This window comes from Mus pahari, chromosome 3 (assembly GCF_900095145.1).
Source record: "Mus pahari chromosome 3, PAHARI_EIJ_v1.1, whole genome shotgun sequence".
Lineage (NCBI taxonomy): Eukaryota > Metazoa > Chordata > Mammalia > Rodentia > Muridae > Mus > Mus pahari.
The window spans coordinates 145,939,852-145,954,017 of record NC_034592.1 but is presented as its reverse complement, the minus strand read 5'-3'; the positions used below and the strand labels follow the sequence as shown (position 1 = coordinate 145,954,017).

Below are 14,166 nucleotides of genomic sequence, written 5' to 3'. Positions count from 1 at the left end.
CCCTGTTTCCGGCTTGAGGGATCCGTCGCGTTTCTGAGACGACGCCTCAGTCGGCAGTTTGCCACCGCGCAGGGATCCGCTCGGAGCGGTGGGTCTCGGCCCCGGTGTCACCATGGGGGCCGTCCTCGGGGTCTTCTCCCTCGCCAGCTGGGTGAGTCCCGAGGCGCGCGGGGGATGGGTGTCAGGCCACCCGGGGCGGCCCCTCCACTCTCCGAGGCTTAGCAGAGAGGAGGGGACAGGCCCGGGGCTGCGCGGGCGGGCGGGCGGGCGGGCGGGCGGGGGTCCGGGCCCGGTAGCCGTCGTCCGGGGTCGGGGTCGGGGTGCGGCGGCTCGGCTGGCTCTCGCTGTGGGCGGAGGGTCGCGGGAGGCCGGGCCGCCATTGTTTACAATTTCGACGCCCCGCCCCCGCCAGCCTTCCGGACCCAGGGTTCCGGCGGCCAGGCGACCCCGAGGTTCCAAGGCGCCGGTTCCGGAGTGGCTAGAGGGTGGCGTCTGGGAACTTAGGGCCACTGGAGTCATTTTTCTTGATCGTTCGGCGTATGCCAGCGCTCCTTGGATGGGTTTGGGAACGGGGCTTGTAAGTGAGCCCCGCTGCAGGTCGCGAGCAAAAGGGACTGATGTAGGCGTTTAATTAGAAGCCCCGCGGCCTTGAGGATAAAGTGAAGAAATTAGACCGATCACCTTGTCGATAGTAAAACGTTTTTAGAAGTTAATTTTAGGATCTCTTTAACCTACGGAATAATCTTAACAAATCTGCCTCAGAAGAACTTGGTACCTTGAGCCACAGTGCCTAATTGTTTTCTCCTTCCCGAACTGATGTAATGACCCAAGGACTCAGTCTCTGCTCATGTCAATGGCATGTCTCAGGGCAGCAGTAATGTCGAAGAGATCTTGTACATTTTTCCCCCTGGTTTAAAACCATAATTTGAAAATATCCTATCCAGGTGTTCATATGTAGAAACTCCTTGCAAATTTTGTTAATTCAGTTTTTACCCAGTAGGGGGTTAGGATACCAGAGTGGAATGAGAGAAGAGAATAGTATAAAACTAAAGGCTGTGGAGTGCCATAGAATGGCAGATCATTTGTTATCTCAGCACTCGGGAGACCCTGTCTCAAAACAAGGAGGTGCAAATTATAGTTTATGGGTAGGTCTTCAGAGGCTGTGGGTTTAGTCTCCAATTGCCAGTACCTACCCCATCTCCCATCCTACACCAAAAAAGGGGGACAGGGTGTCAGGGAGCCAAATCATGTAGATACCCACTGTATGCCTTTATATTTTAGGTAATCTTCTTTGGTCATTCTGGGTGTTTAAGATTGAACCCAGGACCTTGTTTATGCAAAGCTCATCTCTGAGAGTTCCTCCACCTATACCTCCGGTCCAGTCTGGATTAAAGATTTCAAAGGACTTTTGTATTTGTTTGATTTTTGCCTTACTGAGATAGGTCACCAGGTCTCCCTGAGTATCCCATGCTGGCCTTTCAGTCACAGTTCTCCTTATTGGGATTGTAGGAGTGTGCTACTCCTGGTAAAGACGTTTGGCCTTTCCTTTTTTTGAAATATGGTTTTACTTTGAAGCCCAGGTTGGCCTTGAACTTTCAGCAATCCTCCTACCTCAGCCTGTCTAGTGCTGAAACTACAGGTGTGAGTCCCCACTACTGGCATGTCTTAGTAAAACGCTTTACATTATTATTACTTGGGGGGGGACAGGATTTCATTCTGTTAACTCAGCCTCCTGAGTGCGGCGGTGACAGAAGTATGCCACTTTCCTGGCCTTTTTTTTTTTTTTTTTTCCTGAAAAGAGTATCTGTGGAAGACTTGAGTTCTTGGTGATGAGTAACTCAGGTGATTAGGTCTTGCTGCTTGTACGTCTGATTTAGGAGGGAAAGAAGAAGAGGCAAAAGGAGGATTGTAGCATGAGGATAAGGATTTTTGTCTTTTGAAAAACGTTAAGTGGGATAGATATGTGCTGTTTGTGTTGCATTGGCATGAGAAATACTTATTCCCTACCTTTAAAACATCCCTTTAAATGGGGATCTTTGGCCATATTTTCTAGAAGTTGCTTCTTTAAGTCAGATGAGGGAGACTTTGAGGCTAGATTTTTGACCTGAGTTCTTCATTTATGAAATAGAGAAAAGATAAAGCATATAGTAACAGGTAGATTACATAATAGTTACTGATTTCCAGGCAAAGGTATAAAGTACAGTCTCCTCTAAAAGGTATTTGTGACACAGAGAAATAAATAGGTATATTGGTTTGGGTTTTACTGCTGTAACAGACACCATGACCAAGGCAACTCTTATAAGGACAACATTTAATCCGGGCTGGGTATGACGAAGTACAGTTTTTAGCTCAACTGATGTACACCAAAGCTATTTGCAGAGCTTGCAGCTTTTGCTTCCCTGTCTCCTGCTGCAAGCTGTCTGCAGCAGCTTCTCCCTCCCTATCTCCTGCTGTCTCCTGCTGCTTAAAGAACTTTCCCTTTCCCTGCCAGTGTAAACAAATTGAAGACCACCGGGCCCCTTCCCTATCTGCAGGGACAGACTAGTGGTCATAAAGACCATAGCTGCCAGAAATAACCGTCCTTGAGAAAACTTCCCTATCCCTCTCTGTCTGAATTCTGAGGAAAACTACAAACTGTTTTGACCTTGCTGATTGCTGACAAGAGTTTTCTGCCAAACTAAAATTATACTGTTGTGCCAGGCGGTGGTGGCGCATGCCTTAATCCCAGCACTCAGGAGGCAGAGGCAGGTGGATTTCTGAGTTCAAGGCCAGCCTGGTCTACAGAGTGAGTTCCAGGACAGCCAGGGCTATACAGAGAAACCCTGTCTCGAAAAAACCAAAAAGAAAAACAACAAAAAATTATACTGTTGCTTTACTAGCCAATAATAATATAGCTGTGTAAGCTCCTTTAAAAGAGTATAAAATAGCTGTATTTTGGACAATCAGGGTTGACTCTCCCTGCAAGGCTGAGCGACCCCATGAAATGGAATAAAAACCTCTTGTTATTACAGCGATATGTTGTCAAGCTGTGTTTCTGGGGGTCGTGTTCTTACCCCTACAGGTTCAGAAGTTCAGTCCCTTATCAAGGCGGGAACATGGCAGTGCCCAGGCAGGCTAGGTGAAGCAGGAGCTGAGAGTTCTACATCTTCATCCAAAGGCAAACAGGAAAAGACTAGCTTCCAGGCAGCAAGGAAGAGGGTCTTAAAGCCCACGCCCACAGTGACACGCCTACTCCAACAATGCTACACCTCTTAATACTGCCACTCCCTGGGCCAAGTATAAAGGAACCATTATAGTTGGTTTGCTAGTACTTTAAAGCAAAGTATCACTGATCATCAGTGTAAGCAATAGCAATGGGTGGAAGCTACTGATCTGACAATACTGTGGCTCAGGGTTGTTACCTTCTGCAGTTAATTAGAGACTGCATGCCTCTGCCCTTTTGGTTTGCTGGTAGTCTTTACTTTCTTTGGCTTGTAGATTTGGGCTTGGCAGGCCAATAATGCCCAGGGTGGGAATAACCGACCAAAGACAGAAGAGGACAATAGAGAGCTTATTAGATTCACTCTTCCTGTTGGACATACTGCAATAAATTGAGCCCTTTGTAGGTCAGGAATTGATCTGGTTACTTTATATTCTGAACATGCATGCTATTCTTCACAGTGACCTTGTTCAGATGAAAAGTGGCATTAGGCACATTTTACATCTGAGAGAACTTTTAAGTTAATCAGCTTGCTCTAATACAAATAGTTTGATATATCTGTTAAAGTGATTGTTGAGACCATGTTATAAGACTAGAGTCATCCTCTTTTTTTTTGTATTTAAATGTTTTAGATTATGTGTAGAGTGTTTTGTCTACATTTCTGTATGTACACCACCTGCATGCCTGGTACCCACAGAGGTCAGAAGAGAAGGTTGGATTCCTGGAACTAGAGTTAAGGCTGGTTGTGAGCTACCATGTGGGGCACTGGAAACAGAACTCCAGTCCTCTTCAAGAGAAACAACTGTACTTAACTGCTAAGCCATCTCTCTAGCATTAGTCATCCACTGTTAATAGTAATTGGTTATAAATCTGCATTAACTCATTCTTGTACTGTGATTTGATAATCTCAAGTATCAGCACAAGTTGGGTGGTTCCAAACAAGCATGCGATGTCTTATTTTGCTGGTGGGGTGATGTTGGGAGAGGGTCTCACTGTATAACATTGGCTGGCCTGAAACTTACTATGTAGACCATACTGGCATCAAATTCATAGAGATCTGCCTATTTTTCCCTCGAAAATACTAAAATTAAAGGCATGAGCCACCATGCCTGGCTGTAGTAATGTTGCCTTATGATGAAGCATCATTTTGGGAGCAAACAGTAAACCAAAAGTAGAGTTGTTTGTAGTTTTCTTACATTGTTTTCACACAAAATAATGTTCTCTGTGAATATATTTTAGAAGCTCTTTCTGTTTCAGGCACGGTGTGGTAGGTTCATTTATTGTGGTAAAGTCTAAAGGAGGAAATACTTTATTAATGAGTCCATGTTACAAAAAGAAAACTAGGGTTAAATATGTTTTTGCGGGCTGGTGAGATGGCTCAGTGGGTAAGAGCACCCGACTGCTCTTCTGAAGGTCCTAAGTTCAAATCCCAGCAACCACATGGTGGCTCATAACCGTCCGTAACAAGATCTGACGCCCTCTTCTGGAGTGTCTGAAGACAGCTACAGTGTACTTACATATAATAAATAAATAAATCTAAAACAAAACAAAACAAAAAAACCCAAAACATCTAAAAAAAAAGAATTATAAAAAATATATATATATGTTTTTGCTAAAGTGGTGGAAATAATATTGGTCCTAAAGCCTCTGCATTTTTACTTTGTCTTAAATTGTCTTGTGTTGTGAGACAGACTTCTTATGTAGTCCCAGTTGTCTTCAAACTTGATACTTTTCCATAAGTTTCTTAAATGCTGAGAGTGTGCATGTGTGTTACTATGCCTTAACTTTCTTGATTTGTAGCTCATGTAACCTAGAATTCATAGTCCTTCTGCCCTCTGCCTTCTAAGTGATGGGATTACCGGGAATTGCCGTGTTAAACGGGATTCTGTTAAAATTTCTAAGCCCTAGTTTGCCTCCTAAGAGCAGTGAAGGAGCTCTCATGGCCCACGGTGTTGCTCTTACAGGTCCCATGCCTCTGTAGTGGTGCATCATGTCTTCTGTGCAGTTGCTGTCCCATCACCAAGAATTCCACTGTAACTCGGCTCATCTATGCTTTTATTCTCATCCTTGGCACTATTGTGTCTTGCATCATGATGACAGAAGGCGTACAAACTCAGCTGAAGAAGGTAAGTAGAAGTTATAGCATCTTACCATGTGGTTGTTTTTTAAAATTACTTTTTTATATTTTACAATGCTGACAATTGTAATTTTGCTGTAATACTTGATCAAGGTCATTTAAAATAGTTTTTTTAAAATTTTATTTTCTGTGTATGAGTGATCTCAAATGTGTCATGATACCAGCAGAAGCTAGAGAGAGGGTGCAGAGCTCCCCTCCCCTCCACCCTTTTCCCAGCAGAAATGCTTCCAGCCTTTCGGAGGGGGCAAACAGAGCCCAACCTAGTGCCAGAATACTGCAATCCCCCTTTTCATACATATCCCAGCCTCCTGATAGATAACTGGGACTTCCTGGGTGTAGATGGCTCCTGTCCTTGAAAAAAAACGAACCAAACATCCTTGAAAAGATAAGTGCCCCACTTTTTGGCCATGAGAAAGGGGCAATTAAATGTTCCCAGACAGCTNTGGCCTGTTGTAAAACTACACCAGCTTCTGATATCGCAAGTTACTTTTCCCAGGTCAGAAAGGTCCCTTTCCAGCTGCACGGTTCTGCCCCCACTGAACAAACGTTATCAGGTGTGAAAGATGGCATTCCTTTACCCTCTCCTGTAATGCCAAGGCTGGGAAGCCCCCTTCACTTAGTTCTGGGGGTTCACTCTCCTTCCTTTTCCATCAGGAAGGTTGGTGGCCCAAGCTTGAGCTTGAATAAAGACCCTCATGCGATTATAACAGGTTGTGATTCCTGGTGGTCTCTTGGGGTTTTTACAATCTGGGCACAACATTCTAAATGTCCCAAGCTAGTCTTCACAACATTCTAAATGACCCAAACTAGTCTTAAACTCACCATGTAATCCCAGATGGCTGGGAACTTGTGGTCATCTTACTTCAGCCTCCCAAACTTTGGGATTATAGGGTCAGCTGTCATAACCATTTTTTGTGTGTGGTATGTGTGTGGTGTACGAGTTTTTTGGCTGCACGTATGTATGTGCACAATGTGTGTGCTTGGTGCCTTTGGAGGTGAAAAGAAAGCATGGCTCCCCTGGAACTGGAGTTACAGGTGGACAGCTGTAAACAACCATGTGGGTGTTAGGAACTGCTTAGGAACTGCGTCTTGGTCCTCTGCAGAAGTACAAAGTGCTCTTCATTGCTAAGCAGTCTCTTCATCTCAGCTTTTAGTTTTTAAATGTGATCTGTGTATGTTCTTAGATAATAAGATTGTAGTGAGCTGGAAGTCAAGGAGAAAATAGTCTTGAAATTGCTAAGGGGTCTTGTTTATTTTTAACAGTTCCCTGCTTCATAGTAAGGTAGCATTTTTTTGATTTTGATATTCTCATGGCATTGAAATTCCTTGCCTCCTCAGATTCCTGGATTCTGTGAAGGAGGATTTCAAATCAAGATGGTTGATGCAAAGGCAGAGAAAGATTGTGACGTGCTGGTCGGTTTTAAAGCTGTATATCGGATCAACTTTGCTGTGGCCATCTTTTTCTTTGCCTTCTTTTTGCTCATGTTAAACGTTAAAACAAGTAAAGATCCCAGAGCAGCAGTACACAACGGGTATGTGAGATTGTCTTTCAATGTGTGTGGTTCCTCTCCCTCAGCAGTTAATATGTCATTGGAATGGAAACAATGGAATACTTACTCAGGGGTCAGATGTACACATGAACAATTGTCTGTTGTCATCATTTTTGATAGCTTTCTTTTAGGCTTCTAGATTTTTATTTTAAAGTACCTTGTAAAATAGGTGCTTAGACATTGTATGTTTTCTTCATAGATAAGCGTGTACTTGACACGTATAATCACACATGAGTACACAGGCAGCATAGATGGAAGATAAACAGTTAAAAAAAAAAGGAAAAACCTCCATGAGCTGCTGACTTATATATTCTTCTGGTTCCCCTGCTGATCCTTCTTCTCTCGCATGTACTTCTCAGCTGGAAGCTAATGGGAGCTTTGTTAAATACTTTATTTATTTGTTTTTTATTTTTATTTACTTGGTTTTTCCAGATAGGGTTTCTCTGTGTAGCCTTGACTGGAACTCAGAGACTAGAGTGGCCTTTCAGATCCAACTGCCTCTTCTATAGCGCTGGGACTAAAGGTGTGCATCACCATAACCCAGCAAATATTGTAGTTTTTATAGATGTTGTAACTGAAATCCAGAGTTTTTTTTTTTTTTGTTTTTTGAGACAGGGTTTCTCTGTGTAGCCCTGGCTGTCCTGGAACTCACTCTGTAGACCAGGCTGGCCTCAAACTCAGAAATCTGCCTGCCTCTGCCTCCCAAGTGCTGGGATCAAAGGGAAGTTAAATATTTTATCTAATGTCTCTTAGCTGGGAAAGGTTGAAGATAGGATTTAAGTTCATGTATGTTCCATTCTCAAAGCTTAATACTTCATGTTCTGCCATGCAGGCCACATTGACTAGTTGGTTGATTTGGTTTTTTTCAGACAGGACCTCATCAGCTCAGGCTGGCCTTGAAATCCTGATCCTCACACCTCCACGTCCCTAGCAGAGTCACAGGTGCATACCACCATAGCCGACTCAAGATAGTAGTAAAGGCTATAGATGTAAAGTCATATTTGGTCCTGGCCTTTTTGCTAATGAGTTCTGTCATTATGGACAAGGTATTTGTGTCCTATTTTGTAAATGTGGGATTGGGGGATAATTTCTTCCACAAACATAATGACTAATGAATGACTCTTCATGTAGAACTGTTAGAACTTGTAATTCTAAAAAAAGTATTATCTTTATGTGCTAAAACTCTGAAATTTACTCATAAATGTAAGTGACATGTTAATTGTTCTCTCCCAGAAACCATCCAATTCTTCTGACCCCTGGCTCTGACTCCCACTTGTAGCTACTAACAAGCCACCCATCCTTGAATTATCAGATTATTTTTATATAGTGTCATCCTGCCTTGTGACAACTACTAGTGCATATACTAAGTCATACATAGACTGGGTATTGAAGAAACCCCTCCAAATTTCCCAGTAACCTATCTTCCTCTAGTGTCTTCTTTGTCAGGGTCCCTTCCCATAATGCTGTAACTCTGTCTTCTGGGGGAACTGATGACTTTCCCCTTTAGGACCTCCATCTTGCTGTCCGTAATTGTTGTCTCTTATGGCTACCTATGGCTATGATGCTGAAATGCTAATGCAGCTCATCTGAAGGGTTATAGGTCTCCTCTTTCTGCTGGACCAATATAACTTGCTTATAATACTGTGCATGTGTGCGTGTGTGTGGCAAAGGTGAGATTGAATCTAGGGCCTTGCATGTTCTGGGCAATCATTCTACCGCTAAACTCTAACCTCAGCCTTTTGTTGTTGTTTGTTTGTTTGTTTGTTTGTTTGTTTGTTTTCTGGTTTGTTTGAGACAGGGTTTCTCTGTGTAGCCTTGGCTGTCCTGCAACTCACTCTGTAGTCACCAGGCTGGCCTCGAACTCAGAAATCCAATTGCCTCTACCTCCAAGTGCTGGGATTAAATGTGTTTGCCACCACTACCCAGCCTGAAACGGGGTTTTGTTTTATTCTGTAGCCCATGCTGTGCTGGAATTTGGTATCTTCATACTTCAGCCCTTTGAGTAACTGGGATTACAGGCAAGAGTCACAAGGCCTGGCTTTTAGTGTATTTTGTATGAAATACTGAATCAAGTACACTGGAATCAAATGAAGTAACAAACCTTTTTTTTTTTTTTTTTTTTGAGACAGGGTTTCTCTGTCCTGGCTGTCCTGGAACTCACTCTGTAGACCAGGCTGGCCTCGAACTCAGAAATCTGTCTGCCTCTGCCTCCCAAGTGCTGGGATTAAAGGTGTGTGCCACCACCGCCCAGCACAAACCTAGATATTTATGTTGCAAATGCTTGTTAGGCTTTATTTTTAAAATCAGAAATGTATTTTTCTCAGTGTAAAAATGAAAATTTGTATTTCATAAGTGAATTTTTATATTTTAACAGGTTTTGGTTCTTCAAAATAGCTGCCATTATTGGTATCATGGTTGGATCTTTCTACATTCCTGGGGGCCATTTTACTGAAGGTATGAAGTACTGCTGAGGGGTAACTATGTACAACTCTGTGGTGACTAAGAGCTGCGTTTCTGTTAGTGATTGGTAGGACTAGCCTTTAAGACGTGATATCCAGTTGTATAACTACATTTTCAGACAGTGGTGGATTAAAACCAGGAGATAGTCCACTTCTCAGGTTTTCTAGAACTGTATGATAATTACTATTTAATAGTTTATCTTCTCATTTGGTAACAAAGTTTATCAGCTTGTCAATATGAGAACCTAACATTCTCACGCTGCCTTTTCCTTGTCTTAATTTACTTTTATACCATGGCAGCAGGTGACATCTGACAATCTCCTGTGTGGTTTCCCCCCACACACACACACTAAAAATAAAGGAAAAGTTGTGAAGTTCTTTGGGATGTGAGACCCTATTGAAGTGGCTAAGTAGCACCATCCTGTTCTGTGTCTGTGTCTGCCTGGCCACCCGTTTCACCCCCAAGAGCCACATACACCTTGGAAACACATTTAGACTGTCGATGATCCTGACCATAACCTGAATATATTAACTGAAATAATTTCGTTTGTACAAGCTTAAAACTAAAACAATTAGAGGAAATTTAAATTTATTGTCATGTATTGTCTGGAAAATACTGCTAAGCTCTGCAAAAAGACAGATACTACTCCAACCCCAGTCAAACACTGATGTAATAGTGGTTTTAAAAATAATGTACTGGGGCTGGAGAGATGGTTTAGTGGTTAAGAGCACTGGCTGCTCTTCCAGAGGTCATGAGTTCAATTCCCAGCAACCACATGATGACTTACAACTATCTATAAGGGGATCTTCTGGCATGCAGATGTATTTGCAGCAGAATACTCGTATATTAATTAAATAGAATTTTTAAAAAGGACAAAACAAAAAAATCCTCCCCCCAAAAAAAAAACAAAAAACAACAAAACAGTATACCCCTGAGCTTGAGCATCAAGAGACAATTGGAGGAACTAGCTTATGCTTGGTCTGTCCATTTTGTTTGTTTGTTTGTTTTTGTTTTCTTGAGACAGGGTTTCTCTGTGTAGCCCTGGCTGTCCTGGAACTCACTCTGTAGATCAGGTTGGCCTTGAACTCAGAAATTCTCTGCCTCTGCCTCTCAAGTGTTAAAAAGGCGTATGCCACCATGCCTGGCCTTGGTCTGTCCATTTTTAAAGGACTTTTATACTCATAATTGGCTAGTGCATGGTCATGGGTAGACCTCTCGTAGATCATTTCACTAGGCTCCTTTTGGTACAAACTAAAGTTTTAAAAGTTCTCAGAGGGTGAAATTGCCAGGAAACCTGATGTCCAGCCTGACCGTGACCCCTATTATCTCGCATTAATAATGTTAAGGAGGAAACTGAATCACAGAAACAGTTTCTGGTGTCTGTGCATGCTGACACACATAGATATAATGCTTCTAAAGGCATGAAGTCCAGCACAGCATTCCTTAAATGCCTGTAAATTTGAAATAATAACAATCATACTGTACTGCTGGAGATAGAATCTTTTACCCTGTTGATGGCTGTTGAGAAAGTTTGGCAGCCATACTGAAATGTTATTCTTTACTGCATTGTTCTTTTTTTTTTTTAAAGATTTATTTATTCATTATATGTAAGTACACTGTAACTGTCTTCAGACACTCCAGAAGAGGGAGTCAGATCTTGTTACAGATGGTTATGAGCCACCATGTGGTTGCTGGGATTTGAACTCCAGACCTTTGGAAGAACAGTCGGGTGCTCTTACCCATTGAGCCATCTCACCAGCCCTGCATTGTTCTTTTTTTAAATGTATTTTTATTTTATATGCATTGGTGTCTTGCCTTTATATGTATGCATGCATGTATGTATGTATGTATGTATGTATGTATGTATGTATGTATGTCAGACCTTGGAGTTAAAACAGTTGTGAGTTCCCATGTGTGTGTTGGGAATTGTGAAATATTATTCTTATGGTGAGAAATAACTTCTTTTTGTTTACAGTATGGTTTGGTGCTGGAATGTTGGGGGCCACTTTCTTCATTTTCATACAACTGGTGCTCTTGGTAGACATGGCTCACTCTCGGAATGAATCATGTGTAAATCGAATGGAGGAAGGAAACCCAAGGCTCTGGTATGCTGGTAGGTATCTATACTCACCTCAGAGCATCATACTGCTATCTTCAGTAGGATGTATAGTAACACTTCAGTTTTAAATATATAAACTCTCAGTGTAAGGTTTCTATTTTTTTTTTTTTTTTTTTTAATGCATAAGGGTGTTTTACCTGCATTTATGTCTGTGCATTTTGTGCATGCAGCACCTATGGATGCCAGAAGAGGGCATCAGATTCCCCTGGGACTGAAACCCATGACCTGGAAGAGCAGTGAACCTTTTCTCCAGCTCTAGAGCTGCCTTTATAAAGCTAGGTTTTGTCAGTTGTGCCTGTTGTGAATTGTATGCATCACTGGAAGATGAGCATACTTCATTCAGTCAGTTGTATTCTCTCAGTTTATAATGCAACTACTTTTGAGATGCTCAGCAAGAACTTTCAGATTCAGAATTATACAGCTAATTGATTATCCATGTGAATGTAAAGGAATATTTCTATAGATATTTGAAAGTAGCAGATGAACTGTTTTCCCAGACCAGGGAGGTCATCTCATTATTTGTAAAGGGAGCCAGGTTAGAGTAGCCAGTGACTACAGAATGAAATAGTCTCAGAAGGGGCCTGTTTTATTTCCCAGACATCATCCCCGGCATATAGTTACTATGAACTCTGACCTTGTTTGAGGAGATGAGTTCTGTGTAGCTTAGGCTAGCCTTAAACATGTGATCCTTCTGCTTTAGCTTTGCCAAATACTAGGATTACAGGTACCCACCCATTACACCTGACCCCGAACTGTGCTGTTGAAAGACCAGGAATCATCTAGAAACGCTTATATACACATTTTTACCTAGTGGATTTTGGAGTTTAATGCTGAATCATTTCAAAACAGTATGGAACTTTAACCTTGGGGCATTTCAAGAGTTTCCTGTGGTTTACTGCTCACCATAGGAGTGAGTTAAGTGTCTTCAGTTGTACAGTATGGAAGAAGATTGATGTCACTTGTAGCCTTGATTGAGATGGTAGACACTGTTCATGCTGTTTCCCCCTTTCCAGTCTTGCTGTCCTTTACAAGCCTCTTTTACATCCTCTCCATCGTCTTTGCCGCTCTGCTCTACGTCTTCTACACCAAGCCTGACGACTGCACAGAAAACAAGGTCTTCATCAGCCTCAACCTGATTTTTTGTGTTGCAGTTTCTATTGTGTCCATCCTCCCTAAAGTTCAGGTATGGAGGTTCTCTGCTTTCTCCTGTGAAAGATTAAATGCTAGTTAAGCTTAAATTCCAGACAGGGGCAACACTGGTATTCAGTCCTTAGTGAATCGGTGAATTTATATCAGTGGTTAGCTACTTTATATTTCTTCATATCATGGTTAAGTCTTTGTAATTAGAGCTTATTAAGCAGAAGTCAGTATGTGCTGCTGAGTGGCAATATTTTTTCCTTTTTTTTTTAAAAAAAAATTCTGTATTTTGAGATGCTCTCACATTATAGCCCTACCTGACTTAGTACTCACCATATGCTCTAGGCCTTGAACCTCAGAACCTCCTTGGTTGGCATGTACCACTATGGCAAGTTGAGTTCTTCCTATATTGTGTTAACATTCATTTACTGATCATTAAAAGCTAGGTAACTTGGGGCTTGTGAGGTACCTCAGTGCTTTAGTAAAGACGTAGAGTATCCTGAGTTCCATTCCTTGGACCCATAGGGTTAATGAGGAGAACTGACTCCTGCATGCTGCCCTCTGACCTTCACAGAGCTTCATATAAGGGTGAAGTGTGATAATCCCATAAGGAGTCGGAGGCTGATCTGGAAAACTGTATTGCAGCCCTTTCTTAAGAAATCAAGAGGAAGTATCTGAGATGCCTCAGCCAGTAAAGGTGCTTACAGGTTGAACTGCAAGGAACCCTGTAGTGCAAAGAGAACCAATTCCTGACCTCCATACTTGAGGTCGTGTGTGTGCGCGTGTGTGTGCACACACAGACACACACATTTAAGAAGAACATGAAAGCCTAGGCTTGGTTGGCTGATAGAGAACTTTCTCACCCTGCAGAAAGCACTAGGCAAGGTGCTGCATGCCCCTAATTGTAGCATTCTGGAGGTGGAAGCTTAAGGTCAGTTGTTCAAGGTCATCATATTTGGCTTACTGAGTTCAAGGCCAGCTTTAGATAACATGAGATCCTGTCTCAAAATAAAATTGTTAACTCACATTTAATTACTTCCTGGACATGGTACATCTCCAACCCCAGCAATGCTGGAGTTTGAAGCAGGTTTGAGTTTGGTCCACAGTATCCAGAAAAAAAGAATTAGTACAAACAAAGAACTGAAGTTTCCAAGGCAGTGGTGGTGCACGCCTTTAATCCCAACACTTGGGAGACTGAGGTAGGCTGATCTCTGTGATTCAGGGCAACCAGAGCTTCATAGTAAATCTTTTTTTTTTTTTTTTTTTTAAGATTTATTTACTTATGTGAGTATGCAATAACTGTTTTCAAACATATCAGAAGAGGAAATCAGATCCCATTACAGATGGCTGTGAGCCACCATGTGGTTGCTAGGAATTGAACTCAGGACCTCTGGAAGAGCAGTCAGTGTTCTTAATCCCTGAGCCCATAGTGAAATATTGTCTCAAAAAACCAAAAAAAAATAAAAAAATAAAAAAATAAACCAAAAAGACTAGAAACTTGAGTCTAAAAACTAGCCAGGCTTGGTGGCGCACGCCTTTAATCCCAGCACTCGGGAGGCAGAGG

At 42.2% G+C, this 14,166-nt stretch overlaps 1 protein-coding gene across 1 annotated transcript in view; it reads left to right on the top strand.

Annotated features, from left to right (window-relative positions):
* Serinc3 (serine incorporator 3) overlaps positions 1–14,166 on the top strand; it is a 20,852-nt gene continuing 6,686 nt past the window's right edge. The window contains exons 1-6 of the mRNA XM_021193035.2: positions 1–151; positions 5,164–5,325; positions 6,675–6,868; positions 9,261–9,340; positions 11,322–11,459; positions 12,479–12,648. Coding sequence (XP_021048694.1) covers positions 113–151; positions 5,164–5,325; positions 6,675–6,868; positions 9,261–9,340; positions 11,322–11,459; positions 12,479–12,648 — 783 coding nt within the window. The 5' untranslated portion in view covers positions 1–112. The remainder of the gene's footprint in view (positions 152–5,163; positions 5,326–6,674; positions 6,869–9,260; positions 9,341–11,321; positions 11,460–12,478; positions 12,649–14,166) is intronic.